The sequence below is a fragment of the Euprymna scolopes genome, chromosome 10 (genome assembly GCF_053919585.1).
Source record: "Euprymna scolopes isolate OS-2025 chromosome 10, ASM5391958v1, whole genome shotgun sequence".
NCBI lineage: Eukaryota > Metazoa > Mollusca > Cephalopoda > Sepiida > Sepiolidae > Euprymna > Euprymna scolopes.
Genome location: NC_136491.1, coordinates 45,816,436 through 45,837,243, shown reverse-complemented (window position 1 = coordinate 45,837,243; position 20,808 = coordinate 45,816,436). Strand labels below are relative to the sequence as shown.

General features: G+C 29.3%; 1 protein-coding gene across 50 annotated transcripts in view; it reads left to right on the top strand.

Moving 5' to 3' along the window:
- Positions 1-20,808, top strand: part of LOC145285972 (disco-interacting protein 2 homolog C-like) — a 421,962-nt gene that overhangs the window by 356,108 nt on the left and 45,046 nt on the right. For all 50 annotated transcript variants that reach the window (XM_080134543.1, XM_080134534.1, XM_080134527.1 and 47 more), the window contains 11 exons: positions 1,144-1,208; positions 2,512-2,605; positions 4,194-4,313; positions 6,988-7,102; positions 7,227-7,366; positions 12,554-12,690; positions 12,914-12,994; positions 14,364-14,491; positions 15,946-16,030; positions 16,592-16,690; positions 19,343-19,475. In XM_080134543.1, coding sequence (XP_079990669.1) covers positions 1,144-1,208; positions 2,512-2,605; positions 4,194-4,313; positions 6,988-7,102; positions 7,227-7,366; positions 12,554-12,690; positions 12,914-12,994; positions 14,364-14,491; positions 15,946-16,030; positions 16,592-16,690; positions 19,343-19,475 — 1,197 coding nt within the window. The remainder of the gene's footprint in view (positions 1-1,143; positions 1,209-2,511; positions 2,606-4,193; positions 4,314-6,987; positions 7,103-7,226; positions 7,367-12,553; positions 12,691-12,913; positions 12,995-14,363; positions 14,492-15,945; positions 16,031-16,591; positions 16,691-19,342; positions 19,476-20,808) is intronic.

The following is a 20,808-nucleotide window of genomic DNA, read 5'->3' as shown; positions in this document are numbered from 1 at the left end:
TTAACTAAAGTAGATAATACAATTGCAGTTTTTATTTTTAATTGTTTTATTTTAAGTTTTATCCACAAAATTGTTTAATCAATTATATAAAAACAATTATGAATGCTCATAGCATATTAAAATCAATTTATTTTTAAGGCAATATGTTAGCAATGCTAACATATTGCCTTAAAAATTAACTTGACTTGGTCCATTTCATGAACTTGACTTGATTTGGCTTGACTTCATAAACCAAAATTTGACTTGATTTGGTTCACTTCATGAACCAAATTTTTGTTATATATTTTAAAATTAAATTAGTTTTAAAATTAGGTAGATTAGCTCAATGATGCAAATCATATAAGACATTATTTTTTGAAAATTGAAATTTAAAAGCAAAATCATCTGAAATAAGATGTTAAAAACTAAGGAAAAAATGTGGCATGAGTAGTCATGTAGTTATTGTTAAAGTCTCCATTATAATTTGTTTTAATATGTAATAACATGAAAATCTATTTCTCAAAATTGGTTGTGGAATTAGGAAACCGAATGGATTTGTACATATGACTATTTATTACAGTGTTATGGTTTATCGAAGTGTTCTAATATATTTTTAGTGTTCTACAACTTTAAATAGAATACAAAAATCTATTTATGAAAAATATAGTAGGGTGTTTAATAAAACAGGTTCAATAAACGTATTTACAGTATTATGGTTTTTTTGTTTTTTTTGACTGCAAAAACTTGCAACCAGAATATATTTTTATATAGTTAATTCTAAAAATTTTTTTTTTCAAGCTAAAAAAGTTATTGTGATTAAAACGGTATATAGTTGACTCAAATTAGTAACACTGGAAACATGTTTTATTGAAATATTGTTTCTTTATTTACTTTTGTTCTTACGAGCATTGATATTTCTATCTCTACTATGTTCCAACCAATGTTCCCTTCATAGTATAAATATACAATAGCTCAAAGAAAAAAAAAATAATGAACATTATATAACTGTAACTATGCATGTGACTAACGACTCTACAATAATTGTAAATTATATTTGAAATTTTACTCAAAATCTTATTTTTCTAAATCTCTTCCTGCCTTTTATGAAATTGGGATTTAAAATGTGCTCTCCACTGTCTAAATTGGATATCCATTTCTTTTCAGGAGAAGTGGTGGTGTGTGTTCTTGACTTTAAACGAGATGTTGGATTATGGCATGGCATCTTATGCGTAAGTAATTTTACATGCTACCCTTATTTGAAGAATAAAAACATCTAATGTGTATACTTGTTATAGATTGACAATATAATCAATGGCACCAATGCAGAATAAGGACTGTGCAATCATTGGAATCCTCAGAGTAGTTTTTGTAAAACATTGGAAGGAACCAAACAAAAGGCTTGTGATTGCTGGCCAATTTTTTCAATGAAAAAATATTTCTGTTATTACAAAGATAATTCAATGAGAAATGAAAACAATATTCTTTTTGTGTTGTTATAAAGAAAATACAGTGGATAATTATTGGGCAATTTTTTACTAAACTTTAAGGAAATTAAAATTTAAGTAAAGGAAAAAAAAACACTCATTGTGAGGTAATTTCAAACAAAAATTTTTATTTTAATGATTTTTTTGTTCAAATCAAGACAAATATTTAGGGTTTTTTTTTAAATGTTTTTTTTTTTAATGCAAATGTTTTAATGATTTTTTTTGCACAATTTTTTTTTCTTTTTTAGCTGCTGAAATTTCATTAGCTCAGTGTTTTGACACTTTTGGGCATATTATGTAAACTGACCGGAAAATTCCAATGCTAGCATGATTCTTATACATAAGTACCTAGTTAAGATCCATAAAGAAATCAGAATCTTTCTCCTCATAGCGTTATATTTCTACAAATGTGCATCTCTTCATTGCAAACACACTTTGATGGAACTGATTTTTGTTGTGATGGCCTTCTTTAGGTCAAGAATAGTTTGGAGATTGTTTTATAGACATTATTTTTTAGATAACCCCACAGATAAGGAGGGTAGTTATGATTCAATGAGTGTAAAACTCATTCAGGATTACATCTCTTACTGATAAGACAATTATCAAAGTGTCCTCTTGCATATTATTTAACAGTGATGAAACATATTTTGGGATATGTATCACTGAAATTTATTGATAACAAATATGATTAGATTTCAGAAAGGATTGTGAATTTGTGTTAACAATTCCATGAGTGACATTTGGTGGTGGGGGGAGGTCCATTTCATATAGTCTACTCCTCATAGTATGCAATATAGTGTTAATTCAAATTGCCATTTTAACCATCTTTCTATACTGTCAACTTTCTCTATATCTCTCCCAAATAGTCACTTAATCTTTTCCAATGGTCACTGTTACTTCCAGAATCTTTGATTAAAAAAAAAAACATCTTGGGAGATACTTTCAATATATGTAACTATGAATATAAACTTACTCTAATAGTTCTGATAATGATATAAGGAGTTATTACAATTTATTTACCAAATTATGCCATTGTTTTCTATTGCAGAGTGTTTTTAATGGGATGCATGTAATTTTTATTCCGTATTCTTTGATGAAAGTTGACCCTGCTTCCTGGATGAAAATGGTTACTAAATATAAAGGTAAACTTTTTTGTATATATAACTTTTACTCCATTTTTTAAGACATTATATTTCTTTTTACTACATTGTGTGTGTATATAAATATATTATATTTTTCTTACTCTGTCTATCCATTCCACTTTTTCTCAGAAATTATTGGGTTGATCTGACCGAAATTTTGTATGGACATTTGTTATGATAAGATGGGGTGAACTTAGTAGTATGGTATCCATTCAATGCACAATTAGGGATTAATAGGGATTAGCATTTAATAAAAAAAATGAGCACAAATTTAATCATATTCAACCATCAACTTGGCATAAAATACTAATTCCAAGTTAAACTTTTGCCTGTTTTTAATGGCCTAAGTAGTCTTATACATTAGGTTGATGCAAAAATAATATTGATTTTTGTACGTTAAGTTGAACATTAAAAAATGACATCATTTTTGCACCAAGCTAATATAAACAAAAATTATTAGGGGAAATATAAACAAATAACATAAAACTGCAACTCAATGCCTTATTTATTAATCCCTATCCATTATTATTTTGGACCTTTTAGAATGATGGCTTTATGTGTTTCGCTTCCTTGATAAGTCAAAAATGTTTTAGAGAAACCTTCCTCGTTTGTAAATGTGAAGTTTTCTTCATTAGTTTAAAATGTATATAAATTAAAAAAATTTGCATTCATTTAAAATTACATGTCTTGACTATTTTTTTTTCTTGCATTGATTGTTTTAGTCTATCCAAGTATAGTTCATAATTATAATATAAGTCAGTGAGTTGCAGTTTTCTGTAATTGGTTTTTGTTTTTATTTCTTTTTAATAATGTTTAATAAAAGAAGCATGCAGTGGATACTTCATTATAATATACTAGCAGACCCAACCCAGCATTGACCAGGATCATATGATTAAAGTTAGTGTAAAACTGTCTGTGAGTCGTTGACAAACTACTTGTAACAAAGAAGAAATAAAAAAAAAACATGAATATGAAGGGGCATAGTCTCTATTTACTTGCCTCCCCAGCAGTGAGACACAAGGTTAGATTTTAAGGTGGGAAAAAATCCAGTTCCCCAAAAAGGGGTATTCTGGATTGGAACAAAAATAATGAATTGCCTCAATCTAGAAGTAAATCTCCTTCACTGACCGAGGACAGAAAAGTGTAGTATCAGAACAGATATTCGACTTTGCTCCAAGCTGAAAAGCCAAGGGTATAGTTAACTAAAAGGAAAGTAGAAAAATAAAAATTAATGTTACTACAATCCCAAACAACACCTAGTATAAATACAGCATGTTAAAAATAACCCTCAATTATTCTGAATACAAATATCCGTTTTTTATATAGTACATATAAAATGCATGATTTATAGAATGAAGGTTTATTTTTAAGTTGCAAAATTATTTTTTATCGTTTTATTTATGTAATGTACATTAAAAAGAAAATTTTAAGAAAAACATTTAATTTTTCCTAAAATTATCTTTTCATATATTTGCTAAAAGGACCTGTAAATGCAGTTGTTAGGTTTGATATCATTTCAAACTTGTATTCTATCATAATTTATCAGCTAAAAAATTATATGCAAAAAATGTGTTTGCTTTCTTTCTAGCTGCTGTAGCTGTTGTGAAATCCCGTGATATGCATTGGGGTTTATTGGCTCAAAAAGACCACAAAGATGTCAACTTTAACTCTCTACGTATGTTGCTGGTCGCTGATGGTGCCAATCCATGTAAGTAACCTTTCCCCTCTCTTCATTTTTACTTCACTTTATTTGTCAGCCAAGGTGTAATATGAATATTTAAAATATGTATGCATACAAGAAAACTAATTGTCCTATATAAATATAAATTTTTCTATTTTGTTCTAGCTAGGGATGGGGCATTCTACTAGATGCCAGACATTTACCCGTTATCTCAAACAATCCAGTTGAGAGATCTTTTTAAGATTCTAACCATTCCTTTAAGTTCAATTACTTGTATCTCTCTTGCACTTGATTTACTGGGTATATTTTCCAGTTAGTTTTTGAAATACTTTTTCATGAGTCTGGTTGCTCCTATAATTACTGAAATGGAGATCTTCCTATGATTCCAGTTTCTTTTCATACTGTACATAAGATCTTGGTATTTTGTTATCTTTTCCCCTCTCAGTTTTGTTTAATCGAGCGTCATTAGGGACACTAACTTTTACTACAGTTGGTTTTACTTTGTGTTTATTTATGCCCACTCAAGTAAAATTCATTAAAAAGAAATGATTATATACAGACGTCGAACCTGTTTCATTTGAGTTAGTATAAATAAATGTACAAATATTTTTTCTACATTAAGTAATCACAATTTAATTACAATTCCAAAAGCTAGGAAATATGAAATTACCTTACATTTTTCTTTTTCTTTTTTTTTTTCAAGACCCTCAATTGTAATTAAATATTTAAATTTGTTTTTAATTTTAAGACACCGCAGTCATGTTCGATTAAAAATAGAAATTACTCATTTAAATTTGACAAGAAATAATGTGGAGAAAGTGGGAAACATTTTTCAAACAATTGAGAGAAAATGTTGTAATCAAGAAAAATCTCTGTGAATGGGAGAATATGGAGGGGGGGGGGAAGATCCATAATTTTATCCTTTCTGACAAAATGTTGATAAATTCCACAAATTCAATACAACTTGTTAAAACATTTAGGATTAAAAAGGAATTCACGGTAATTGGATATATGAACATCATTTTTGACTTAACTCTAAACATCTCAAGTCATGCTAGGACTTACCATAGCATACGAGAGGAAGAAAATGGAGAAAAAAAGATCTAACTGTCCAATTTTCCTGAATATGAATATTTTATTATTTGAAAAAAGAAAAAAAAAATTCAATTTTATTTTTAATAAATAGCAATATTTATTAAAAACAATTTCATACTCGTTTGGTATTTCTAACCAATGAATCTTATATTTAGGATTGTTAAATAATGTTTTTATTTGTGGGAAAGAGAGAGTAATAATTTATGTCCATTAAACAAAAGTGCAATTAAAAAAAAAAAAATTAAGTTAAATTGTTTTATTATAACCATGTTTTTAATTTGTGTTTGCTTGCTTTAAAACCAGCAAATAATATGGCAGGCTTAAATTAGTAACGCCCAATAATTTTAATACATTTGTTGGATATTTAGATTGTCATAATACAATACATTGAATGTATAAAGTAGCTACTTTAATTTTAGGAATAAGGGAATTTAAAACCTATAAAATAATGTAAATTAGTGTTTATTTGAATCATTATATAAAAAATTATTTTTATTTTGGCTGTTGTATTCTTGTCAACTTAATGTTACATTATAATAGATGTCTGTTGCAAGAATAAATAATTCAGGCAATATCTAAAACAAAAATTGCTGTCTCTATTAGTAAAATTGTGTGACCACTTTTATGATTTACACATTATTTCAACTTATTAGTCATCAATTATGTCTTGAAATCAAAAGTGAAATAGCATAAAATAAATTAATTTTGCTTCTTGCCCAGAATTCCCCTTAGATCAACAAACAAAAATAAATGACAATTTGTATGATGTACATACCTGTAAAGGGGCAAAATAACATATTCCAAAAAGCATATAAATTGATCAAGTAGTTTTATTTTTAAATAAGAAAATGAAGTGTTATCGGTATCCGAGGAGTGACTGTCTTGCCCACCATTTTGAAAAATCTATAAAAAATAAGAAAGATAACTCTAAAATAATTCAAAATTTGCAAGATTTATGCTGCAATGCTTATTAATTCCCATTAATCAATTAAAAATGATTTTCTTTAAAAATAAAACCACTTGATCGATTTATATAATTTTTGGAATATGATATTTTTGTTTCATTACGGGCACGTGCATTATACAGATTTTTCTTTATTTTTGTTTTTAATATAAAGAGAAATTCTGGACAAGAACCTGAATTTTTAAAAATCCTATTTAAAATTACAAAATCTAATTCACTATAATGCATTTCTATTTTTTCATAAACAATTCAGTTTTTCTAATCTTTTGTTAATTGTTGAAAAAGAAGAAATTTGAAAGGGATTTGAAAGCATTTAAACTGTCAAATAGAAAATCATTTAAACTGGGTTTAAAATTCTTAAAAGATCGAAAGTTTGGGAAGTTATTTAATTTGGCTATTTTATAAATAGAGATTAAAACAGTGCATTAACAAAATTAGTTACAATTTGGTTCAATTCATAATTTGATAACCAAACAATATTGTAATAAGTAAATTCAGTTTATATTTCATGATCTTATTTGAAAAAATTCTTTTTTGTGAAAATAAAAAAAATGGCATAATTAAGAAAGTAAAAAGCATCCCAAGCAATATTGGATATTTATAACTAATTATGTCCTGTTTCCATCCATTATTTTTTTAAAGGGTCTCTTACTTCCTGTGATTCTTTCCTGAGTGTGTTCCAGTCCAAAGGTTTGAAGTCTGAGAGTATTTGTCCCTGTGCTGGATCTTGTGAAGCTCTTACTGTATCGGTTCGAAGGTTAGTGATTTTTATGTTTAAACTCTACAAATTTCAATTTCTTGAATAAATTTGAAAATGTGTATGATTTGAATTATGAAAATGATTTGAGTATATATAATTTGAACTCTTTCTCAAATTTTAGGCCTGGTAAAACTGGGAGCACTACTTCAGGCCGTGGTATCCTGTCAATGCAGGGACTCAGCTATGGTGTCGTCAGAGTAGACAGTGAAAATAGCTTGACATCACTAACATTGCAAGACTGTGGTCAGGTGATGCCAGGCGGTAAGTATTTGTGTTTAGTGGTGTTTTTTTTTATACACTTTTTTTTTTAATCAGTTATTAATACTAATGTGGAAGCAGGAATATTCTACCATTGGATTTATTTTAGGTAATTTCTTTCAACTGTGAAATCAGTATTAACAAATTAAAACTGGCATCTTGGAACTTTTGGGTTCAAGATATATTGATATTTTTCCAGAATTTCCCCTGTATTAAAAAACAAAAATATAGAAAAGTCTTTATGATATACGTACCTGTGACAGAACAAAAAGATCATATTCTAAAAATCACATAAATTGGTCAAATAGTTTTATTTTTATAACACAAAATCATTTTTAAATGATTAATAGGAAATTGTAGGCTGATCTCACAAGTTTGAATTATTGTGGAGTTATGTCATTGTTTCTTCAAGATGGCAACATAAGGTAGTCTCTTTTGGTTACTCATAAAATTTGATTTTCTTAGTTAAAAATAAAACTACTTAATCAATTTACATGATTTTTAGAATATGAAATGTTAATTTCATCATGGGTATGTACATCATACAGGTTTCAATATTTTTTTAAAATATAGGGGGAATTCTGGATAGAATCAATGTATTCACTGTCTAACTATTTTTATTTTCTGAACTTCATTTTTTTAGATAATTTTTAAAGAAATCTCTTATATAATGTTTGACACTGTATTGTAATCTATATAATTATAAAACTATGGACTTTGCTTGAATCTTTTCTTCGATCGAGCAATGCCATATTTTAATAAAGAGATGACAGGTGAATATATATATATATATATATATATATATATATATAGGCGTAGCTCAGAGGCTAAGGAATGAGGGTAGAGTTGTATGTTTTGGTTTTTATTCTAGTTGATAGAATCCAAGTCATATATATATAGTTTTGATCTCACTACTATATATTAGGTTCGATATAATAGTCGACAGACAATTGTCTTTATAATAATTAATACATAATCTGCACAAATTAAAATATCATATTTAAGTGTATCTTACGACTGGGCAATGCTGGGCGGCCTGCTAGTAATATATAAATTCAATGTACACACACTTATCTATGCACACAGAAGGAAGCAGCAGCAATGGTGATGTGTACTCGTGATAAAATATCAGCAGTAGCTGTGTATGGTATTATATATTGATGTCTATGTTTATTTCAAGTATGTATCTTTATGTAAGCTAAGACATTAAAGTATCAGCAGCAGTTATGTGTTGTCATTTTGAGAAAGCCGGTGATCAGTTATTTTTATTAGAAATTAGGTTTGTTTTTTTAATAAGGTTCTTGTCCAAAATTCCCCCTATATTAAAAAACAAAACTGAAGAAAAATCAGTATGATGTACATACCCGTGACAAAACGAAAATATCATATTCCAAAACTCATATAAATTGATCAAACAGTTCTGTTTTTAAATAAGAAAATCAAATTTTATGAGTAAGAGAAGAGCGGCTGTCTTGTTTGCCAGTTTGAAAACAATCTTTAAAAAAACAAAAACAAATAACTCATTTTTTCAAACTTGCGTAAATTCCCATTAATTGCTTAGAAATTATTATTTTTTTTTTATAAAATAAAAGTACTTGATCAATTTACACGATTTTTGGAATATGTTTTCGTTTCACCCCGGGTATATACATCATACAGATATTTCTTTATTTTTGTTATTTAACTAGCAGGCCGCCTGGCATTGCCTGGTCCTAAAATATGCTTAAATTCTCTATCGATTATTATATTAAACCTAATATCTAGTAGTGCGATCAAAACTAAATATATATGACTTGGGTGCCATCAGCTAAAATTGAAACCAAAACATACAACTCATTACCCTCATTCCTTAGCCTTTCAGCCATGCCCATACGTGTGTATGTGTGTGTATATATATATATATATATATATATATATATATATATATATATATATATAATAAAATAAATGCGGTCACCAACAGTTGTTTTTTTACATACTTGTTTTTTTAATTAGAAAAATTAAAATATCAAATTAAATAAAAAAGCAAGTATAAAAAACAATTGTTGATGACCTCATTCATTTAAATCTTTTCTCTCATTTTTAAAGTTGGTATGTTATAATCATAACAATGTAATGAAATTGTGTACAACTCGTAAAAAGTGCATGTATAATAGCAGGATAATCTACAATAGTTATAGAAATGAACAGTGTATGAGTCATGATATACATGTGTGTATGTATGGAGAGGGGAGGGCGTCATCAGGTGTAGTATTAGCAACTAACAACTGATGCAGTCAGTTTGTTTCATGCTTCTGTAATTCTGAGTATGAAAAAAATGTTTCTGGAAGTCATAAGAGCTGTGCTGTTTCCTGATTTTGTAGGCATGTCCATGTGTGTTAGAATCGTGAAGATCAAAAAGGTAGTCAGGATTATTGGCAATATGGTTACTAATAATCATGGGTGCTTTAACAAGTTAATTGCGAGAAGTTGGGGATTAATAATTACAATAACTGCTAAAAACATTTCCTAAGATTTTAAGTTTGTTATGCAGACTTGTTTTGTTGATAATTATTATTTAAACTTGGAGTGAAAACTTTTACAATTTTGAAATGATCCGATCTTGTGAGAAAGTGTTTGTAACTTTTGTGCAATACATAATGTGGGTGCTTTGAATGACTATTCTTATCTTGGTTGTTATTTTCATGTTTCGGCCGATATAACCTCTGGTCTTCTTTAGGTGCATGTTTTTGAACTTAGAAATTTTTGTTCAACTCGTGAGTTAATCCTGTGCAAACCTTATTGTCTTCCTGCAATTTTGCTTAATAATTAGAGGTTCTTGTCCCGAATTTCCCCTATATTAAAAAACAAAACTTAAAAAAAAATATTTGTATGATGTATGTACCTGTGATAAAACCAATATATCATATTCCAAAAATCATGTAAAATGATCATGTAGTTTTAATTTTAAATGAAAATATCAAATTTTATGAATAACAGAAGAGTAGCCATCTTTTCTACAATTTTGAAAACAATCCTAAAACGGGAGATAACTCAACAATAATTCAAACTTGCAAGATTTTAAAGAAAATTGAAAAAATAAAAATTAATGTTATAATGCTTATAAATTACCATTAATTGCTTAAAAATGATTTTGTTTCTAAAAATAAAACTACTTGATCAATTTACGTGATTTTTTGAATATTTTTCTCTTGTCACAATTGCATACATCATACAAATTTTTCTTTACTTTGTTTTTTAATATGGAGTAATTCTGGACAAGAACCTAAGTAGAGCAATATATTTAGTATACATCTTGGTTATTTTCATAACATTTTGGCTGCATATATACAAACGTGTTTTGGCTATAGCCTTATTTTGGCTAAATCTTTTCAGGCTTGATATTTTCATCTTCAACACTGCCAATCTTGTTTGAAGAGGTTTAGTTGAAATAAGTATATAGGCAAAACTTATTTACACATGTGTATCCAAAATGTTTGTATAAATAAAGTTATACTAAATATACAATGGTGTTCTTATCTACTTCCTATATATATATATATACTAACCGTTCAGCCCGGCTTTGCTCGGGCCCTATGTACTGTTAAAAACTTTATATGCATATGTATATATTAAAAAGTGTGCATATGTATGGTAATGCCTTTCTATATAATAGGCTTCCTTAACTACCATAGAGAAAAGTTGCTTGAGACAGCAGAGGTCAAATTTTCTTTTACTTTGACCCTAATTTTGACCCCATAGCATTTATTGTTTTGGGCTCATATCAAATTAAAATATCTGACCCATATCCAAGTAACCTACATCTAAAATTTAAAGTGTTTAGACCCAAAACTGATGGAGGAGTTTAGTAGAATCTGCAACAATCAACTCTTTCAACTTTGACCTCTTGGTAGCCAAATTTTTCACCCAAAACCTGATTAAAAAGCTTGCTGAAAGTCTGAATACCCTTTATGTAAAATTTCAAATGTTTAGACCCAAAATTGGTTGAATAGTTTGCTAGAAACCACAAAGGTCAAATCTTTTGAACTTTGACCCCTTGGAAGCCAAATTTTCAGAAAAAAAAAAACGATTGAAGAGCTTACCCTATGCCTGAATACACTTTATGTAAAATTTCAAATGTTTAGACCAAAAATTGGCTGACTCATTTGTTAGAGATCACAGAGATCAAATTCTTTTAAAGACTTTAACCCAAATTTTGACCCGATAACATTTATTGTTTTGGGCTCAAATCAAATTATAAAGTTAGATCCATGTCCAAGTAACCTATATCTAAAATTTCAAGTGTTTAAACCCAAAATTGGCAGAGGAGTTTGGTAGAAGTCTCAAAGGTCAAATCGTTGAACTTTGATCCTATAACAGCAAAATTTCTGGCCAAAACCCAATATCCTGTATGTCAAATTTCGAGTCCGTAGACCAAAAATTGACAGTTATTTGGTAGAGAAATGTACACAGACAGACATACAGACACTTTTATAGATATAAACTTTTTTACCCTCCAAACAAGGCATATTGTTACTTGGACGTAAGGTGCTACTATTTTATATCATGTCTAATTGGGAACTGTGGGGAGTTGAGCAGTGAGATGTCTGTTCATATTAATTCAAACTTTTGTAGGTTAGTACAATCATGGAAGTAGAAAACAGTGAGGAAATTCCAAAGTCTAACAGTTTGAAGGAATAAACTAGTTGAAGGTTTTCTGGCATCGAGAAATCTCAACAGTGAAGAGGTGAGATTTTACTGCTTGTCAGGTTAGTTGGGAGTATGTACATGGAGGAGGCACAAGTGCTATGAGTTCATCAAAACAGATTCCATTAAAGTACTTGTAAAACAAACACGGATATAACACCGTGACAATGGGACTGGGGCTGGAGCTTAGCCGCTTAGTCTTTTAGATTTTTTTTTTCTAACCAACTCAGATGTGGCAACAACTCTCCATGCATGAGTGAATTGTGGCTTTGTAAAGATATGGGATAATTTCTGGTGTAAGTAATTTTTGTAGATGAAGTCCACTTTCTTTGCAGCAGCTTACTGTTTATCATTATTCATTACTGTTTATCATTATTCATACAAAAAGATGTACTTAAAGAAGGTTGGTGATTAGTTTGAAAAATACATATCTAACATTTGTTTGAAATTTCTAATGTAATTTTCTCTTTTAGGATGATGCATGTTTTTGTTATTTATTTTCAGCCGTGATGGTAGTAATTCAGACTGAAGGTCTTCCCTACCTATGCAAGACTGATGAGGTTGGGGAGCTGTGTGTATATGCTGGGTACACTGGAGGCAGCTACTGGGGACTGCAGGGACTCAGCAGCAATACATTCCAGGTAAACAAATAATAAAAAGAACTTGAATAGTTTTTTTTTCAGATTTCTTTTTGCGAACTATATAGTTGGATAGTGGTTAGATTATAAACAACGAAATAATATGAAACTTTATAATTGAACCAACTGTACATACCCAGCATTGGCAAAGTGTCTTCAATTTAACTATTGTTTTTAATTCTATTTAAATCGCATAAACATATTTGTAATTTCTTTTTTCTCTCAGGTTCAGCCTCTGCGAAGTGATGGCCGGCCAATTGGAGATAAATTATTTGTTCGAACAGGCCTACTTGGATTTTTAGGACCGGTAAGTATATTAAACCATTTGCAGTTTGAAAAGAGTTCAGTGGGGAAAAAAAAAATGGTAAATTTTCTTTTATAACACTGTTATGTAATATCCATGCATTGATGAAAATATAACTCATCTTATGCCAGACTGATGCAGGTCTAAACGTAATCACAGAGTAAAAGATTGTATTTGATCATATATTTTAATAACTTCTTAGTCACAGTTGGTGAAAATAGCATGTCTAGCAGGACCTACATACATAATATAATGATGTTGGCAATCTATGGATGTTCAGCATAATTCTGTCGATTCTTATATATTATAAAGTTATGATTTTAAAAGTAAAAAAATACATTCATATGACTTAGGTGCATCTGCTTGAATCAAAACCAAAACTTATGAAGAAAAAAAATGTGTGTGTGTGTATGTATATATATATATATATATATATATATATATATATATATATATAATATATATATATATATAAACTTGAGTTCCTTCAGCTATAATTGAAACCAAAACTTATGAAGAATTCTTAGTAAAATTATTTATTACAAGAAATGGAAGGTCATAAGAATTAAACGACAGTCACTCTGAAGAAAAAAGATGTAAATGTGACACACAAAATAACACATGCTATCGTATTAATATATAGATATATATCAGCTTTGAGTTTGTCCCCTCATTTATAGTTGAAAGTCAATCGGATATTGTCTTTTATTCTTCCACTGCAGCAAGCAGTTTAATTGTCCAAAAAGAACAGTCGTAGAATTTTTTGTTATATCTTTTGGTTTTGATTTTCTAAAAAGAATTTGATATTCCATTCTATATTTTATCAAAACAATGTAATTTAAAGAAAGTAGTACTGGTATACAATAATCGTTGTATTTAAAATGTTTTGTGGTTGTCCAGAATTTCCCCCACATAAAAAAAAATACAAAAACATCTTTATGATGTATGTACCGATGACAGGACAAAAATATTATATTTCAAAAATGACATAAATTGATCAAATAGTTTCATTTTCATAAAAAATCATTTTTAAACAATTTTAAGCGATTAATAGGAAATTATAGGTATTATAAGGCTGATCTTGCAAGTTTGAATTATTGAGTTAGCTCCCCTTGTTTGGTCATGATTGCAATGCTAGACGGTTTTTTCTTGCTTACTCATAAAATTTGATTTTCTTAGTTAAAAATAAAACTACTTAATCAATTTACATGATTCTTCGGAATATGACATTTTCTTCCTCTCAGGAGTATGTGCATCATACAGATTTTTTTGTTTGTTTGTTTTTTTAGTATAAGAGGAATTCTGGACAAGAACCATACGTTTTGTTTTTACCATTTCAAAGAGATTTTTAAATGACTTTTTTTTTCTTCAGGGAGGCTTAGTGTTTGTTTGTGGCAGTAAGGAAGGTTTGATGACAGTGTCAGGAAGAAGACATAATACTGATGACATCATTGCCACAGTTTTAGCTGTGGAACCAATGAAATTTATCTACAGAGGAAGGTAAGAAATTCTTTTAAATATTTTCAAACTTTTTCCGTTGTTTTATTATTATTATTATTATTATTATTTATACTCTAAAGATTAAAATCTGATTCAGAAATTAAGAATGCACCTCAGATTCTTAAAAACTAACTTTGGGGTTTTTATTACTTCTATATTTTAGTTGATATTTTACCAAAGTATTTCTATTTTTCTGGAGAGGCAGGGAAGGAGAAGGACTAATGAATTATTTTACTGAAATATTTAAGTTGAGTTCAATCTATTATGTTCACTAACAGATTAATGTAAATGGGAAGGTATTACTTTTCCCTCCTCCAATTTCCCTGGAGGAGGAGACACGGCTTTGTATATAATAGGTACATACAAATCATGGAATCAGCTAAGCCATGTTCAAGTAAACTCTATTTCATTCATATGTTAAGCACCTAACATCCCAGGAATAGACCAGATTACAGTTGTTTTGGTTTGGTTGTGTTGTTATACAACATATCAACCTTTTTCAGTTTATTTAATGCCAAATCTAGTCATTTTGGTAAGAGTTTCATGTTTCAAGTTGTTTATATCTTCAAATATTTATTCATGGTGTTGACTTGGTTGTTTTGTAGAGGAAAGTGTTGTTTTTAACTTTGCAGAACATGATTGAGTTTTGCAAAGAGAAAGGGAAAAAAAGAATAACATCAATGTTTGGTGTATTTTAGATCAGGAAGCAGGCATATTCAGAGAGTCTGATCTGGTAACATCATTAGTTGTAGACCAGGTAGATAGACTTCCTCTTACTTCTAGCAATTTGTTTAAAAAATATATTACACAATTAACAAAATCACCTGATTGGTTAGATTTAGTTCTAGAAATTTAACTTAGTAGTCAATAGTCAATTTTAAGATGAAAGAGAAATATATTTTTTGAAGATTTTAATTAAATCTCGGTTCTTGTCCAGAATTCCCTTTATGTTAAAAAGCAAAAATAAAGAAAATCTGTATAATGTATGTCACCTTGACAAAACAAAAATATCATATTCCAAAAATCACATAAATTGATCAAGTCGGTTTATTTTTATGAAAATCAAATTTTATGAGTAACCAAAGAGCAGATATCTTGTCTGAAATTTTGAAAACAATCTAAAAAAAAAAAAATTCAATAATTCAAACTTACAAGTTTTAAGTTGTAATGACAATGAATTCCTATTAATCACTTAAAAATGATTTTCTTTATAAAAATGAAACTACTTGATCAACTTATATGATTTTTGGAATATAATATTTTCGTTTCATCACAAGTACGTACATTATACAGATTTTTCTTAACATTTGTTTTTCATTATAGGAGAAATTTTGGGCAAGAACCTTTCTTTCTAGGTTTTGTTTTGGCACTAGATAATCCATAAAAGTTTTTGTGTGCATTAAAGTTGACATCTTTTCACATTTTCTATTTTTCTCCCTATTTCTAATGTCCAGGATTGCTGTATTTTCGATAAATGTATTGAAAGATGAAAGAATTGTGATTATTGCTGAACAGAGACCCGATTGTTCAGAAGAGGAGGTAAGCAGTCCATACATATTAATTTACAATTTATTTTTCTGGATTTTACATTTCACTCGATTTCACTGAATTAAGTCTCCATGCTCTAATTAAAACAAAACATATATAAATTTCCATAAAACAATTTTATCCTATTTTGCATGATTCACCATTGGCCCAAGTACAGTTGTAAAGAGTGTTATCTTCCTTTCAGCTAACAAAAAAATAACCCTTTTTCCCACTCCCTCTACACTAAAAATGGTTTTCTAAATAAGAATTATTTAGAAAGCTGTTCTTAAGATGGGGGGGGGGCTTATTCTGAACTTCCACCTTACAATTTAATAAACATTTTGGCATTTACCAAAATAACAGACTGATTTATCTCCCCTGTTTTACATAACTCTTCAAAATTACTTGCATTTAAATCAATACATTTTTTTAATATCGATTAAATTCTTGACAAGCCCCAACTTATTGTTTCTACTGAATAAGTTCTAAAAAACTAACAATTTTTTCAATGAAGTGACACAATATTTATGTGCATGGCTTTGTTAGTAATACCATTTATGTTTCTTATTACAGAGTTTCCAGTGGATGAGCCGGGTTCTACAGGCCGTAGATAGCATCCACCAAGTTGGGGTGTATTGTTTAGCTCTAGTCCCACCCAATTATTTGCCAAAGGTAAGTTTGTTTTGTTTTTTTTTCTTTTAAGGAGGGCGTATCATTCTTAACAAATGCAGTCATATATATGTCATTATGTCACCAAAGTTAAGCAACATTGAGCCAGGTCAGTACCAGATGGGTGACCATTTGATAATAACAGGACCATTAGAAGGATGTCAACACCTTCCTGCAAGAACTGCAAAGGTCTAACATTATTAGTTCCCCTGATTGGCATACACATGCAACTGTAATTCACTTGTGAATTTGATATTTCCTTACCTTGTCAATGGTGAATGCTGTTTACATATATATCACTTGAACATATGGCACAGCAAATAAAGCCATTGATTAGTGACAGTCTTCAGGAGGTTGAAGGTTCAAATTTTTACTACAGACAATAATATTAAAGATTAAAAATAACTCTTTTACCCTGTTACAACTGACAGAATGAGAACAATCTACTTCTGTGAAGAGTTCAGTTTGAAATTCTGTTTTTTAAAACTTTTATTCACTCCAAACAAGGTATATTGCCACTGAAACAAATAGACTCCAGAGTTCAGCATAGAGATCAGTACTTATGCAGACTATGGATTGTGCTGAAATAATGTTATTATTTAGAAACCCATTCTTAATGTGAAAATGGGGTGAGTCTTTTTTAAACTATTCTGTACTTTCACCTGACAATTTGATGAACAAAAGGGTACTTGTACAGTTTAGTCAAGACATTAAAAAATGAAAATATTGAAAAAAGGTTACATTGCATGTATTTGTTATGGAACAAAGTTCTCCAGAAAAAAATTTCACTTAATTTTATCAAGTAGTTTTTTTTTTTTTTTTTTTTTTTTTACAGCAATTTTTAGGAAGAAAAGCTAGAATTAAAGATGGGGAGAGAGTATCGGCGCTTTACATGGAGTTATCTCCCCGTGGCGCGTTCAGCAAATTTCAAAATGGCTGTCTTCAACGCGCTCTTATAAGAACGTGTTTTTCCGCTGTAAAAAAAAAAAATACTCAATCAAATTAAATCAAATTTTTTTTTTTCAGAGATCTTCAGTTCAAAATGGATACGTACAATATAACCTTTTTTTCGATATTTTCATTTTTTAATGTCTTGACTAAACTGTACAAGTACCAACAAAAGATACCATCAAAATTAAATTTAATTCGAAAATCTTATCTAAAAGATAGTATGGTCCATATTCTGCATAAGCACCTGAAAATCTCCAAGTTTAAAAAGATGCACTTGGTGAAAGTTGGAGGTTACATCATCTGAAACATTGTGAAAATGACACTCAAAACAAATAATCCAAATGACATAAATGTTTAATCGTCATCTAAAAACTTTGAAAACTAATATTTATGTCAGAAGAGATTCTCATAATAATTTTATTTTATGTGTAAATAAACAAACACTACTTACAGTAATTGAATGAATTGGTGTTATGTTAAAATCGTATATATTTTTTTAAATTTTTTGCATATAAAAAATTATCCATCTTTGAATTCAACTGGTTGATACATCAGAGGTTTCACCTAAAAGAGGTTAGATGAAATCCGTTTCCTATTATGAATCACAAAAGAGGTTAGATGAAATCAGTTTCCTATTATGAATCACAATTAAATCTACAAAGTTTGGAGATTGTTTTAAATTAAAAAAAAAAGTCTACATATTTCAAACCATTTTTTTTTTTTTTAATGATTGATATGAGGAAATTATTCTGACAAGTTTTTCTTCATTAATATCTTTTTGGAAGATGTTTTTATTTTTTTGTAAGTTCGTTTATAAAGTTTTGATTTGGAAAGTAAGTAAAGGGAATAACTGAATACTTACAGGGCAGGGAGATCAAATATCTATGCTAAAATTATTTGGTTTTTAGAATTCCCCCGTATATGATACTATGGACATCCACCCCCAAAATGTTAGGAAGTGCTTAAAGAAAAAAAGGAAAAACTGCAACAAAATGAGGAAATAGTTGATTAGCAGAGAAAGTGAGATTAGTAAAAAGATGATGATGGAGGTGGTTCACAAAGGCGCACAAAGGTGATTGGAAATAGGATTGTTAATCAAGGTGTGCCATTGACTGGGACAAAGTATCGGACATAGGGGTCAATATATTTAGAGTTTTAGGAGCGGGAATGGGTTTTGTGACCATTGACGAGAATTCACAGTTGATGGCAGATTGGGGCTTGGACCAGATTAGGAGAGATTTACGACACAGATGAGAAAATGAATTGATCAACCAACAGATGAACATGGTGATATAGGCGTTAACTGATATCAGCAGAATGTGTCTGAGTTTGTTTTGAGTTTTATTTTTAATACTTGAGAGTCACTGTGCATGCCCTCAACAGTCACTAATATGAGAAAAGATGGCATGAATGTTGGGCATGTTTGCAAATGATTGGTTGATGGCAGTGTTTTGGTGGTGGGTAGGTATGTAGAAAAATGGGGTTCATACAGCTTCAGGAATAGAGGGATGATCACCCCTTTCTTCTACATATACTATATTACTATCAAAATGAAATCGTCATAGAACTTGCATTCTTTTTGTTTTATGTTTTTTTATCTTTTCTCATCTCTCACATTTCTGTCCATACCTGTAGTTTGTCGGATATTTATTCTTTGTGCATACTGTTCACTTATTGCTATATTTTTACTTTTTATTTTTGCAGACCCCTCTTGGTGGCATCCATCTGTATGAGACAAAGGCCAAGTTCCTGGATGGATGCTTGCATCCTGCCAATGTCCTCATGTGTCCACACACGTGTGTGACTAACCTGCCAAAACCACGGGAACACCATCCTGGTAATGTTTCCACTTTTTCTTTTGCACTCATGTTCTATTGAAGCTTAATCTTGAATATAACATGAACCTGCACTCGATGGTAGATACATTTACATCATGAACAGTTATTAAAAGAAATTAGATTTGCAGTCAGAAAGGATTTCTAGTACTTACGTGATATAAGGATCATTCTATCGTCAGAATTGTTCAGGCGTTTTGTTTTTTTTCTGCACATGCTGGCCAATTTTTTTTTTTTTTTTTTTTTTTTTTCAATAAAAAATATATTTGTGTTAGTACAAAGTTAATTCAGTGAAAAATTAATTAAAAGATGAAAATCGTGTTCTGGAATTATTATTGGAAAATTTTTACAAAACTTTTGGAAAATTAAAATTTAAATAAAAAAAAAACATTCATTGAAAGGTAAGTTTCATGAATTAATATTTATTTTTGAATAACAAAATTTTTTTGTATGATATTTTTCTTATGATTTCATTTTTTTTTGTTCAAATTCAGATAAATATTTACATGTTTTTATTATATAGTGTGTTTTTCTTTAGAGGCGATAAACTTTAAATTTACAAATCTATTTGTCAACTATCAGTTATTTTGAGTCAGTTTGGTTTGACAATCCATCATATAAAGACTAACATCCAAACAACATTTGCAGATTGGGCAAATTTATTTTTCTGACAGAAACATTTTATAAATGAATAATTTCATGAAATATACCTGAAACTGGCCACCTTGTTCATGTGATTTCACCCCATTAGATTTTCTTTAGGATATGTAAAGTCACATGTCTACGCTGATAAACCAGATGCAATAGACAACTTGGAAGAAAACATTTGATGCATTATTGCTGAATCAAATGCAGCCTAATTTAATGTGTAGAGTTTGAAAATTAAACCTCTAGATTACTCTATATATGTAAGAGCCATATGCCTGAAATTGTATTTAAATTAAAAATGCCAAAAATTAATCTTTTGAATAAACCGCATATTTGTATAATAAAAATATTTTTCTATGATTTATTTTAATTTAAGGTTTGCCACTTCTAAAAAACATCTTTTATAACAAACCAACGATAGCAAACAGATGTTTTCCTTATGATTTGTATTAGGGTAAATGTGTTCAGCATTTCGGCACCTTGTAGCATTTTTCATAAACCCCCCTGATGATTTTTGACAATAGTATGCTCATTATAATACATAAGTACCAGATTTTTACTAAAATTGTAACATTAGTTGATTCTTCTAGCAGTAGATCCTTTGTTACATGCATAATCAGTTAACAGCTTTTATTTTGTTGGCACATAATAGTCATCATAGTGATGACAGCAGCAGATACAGAGTCC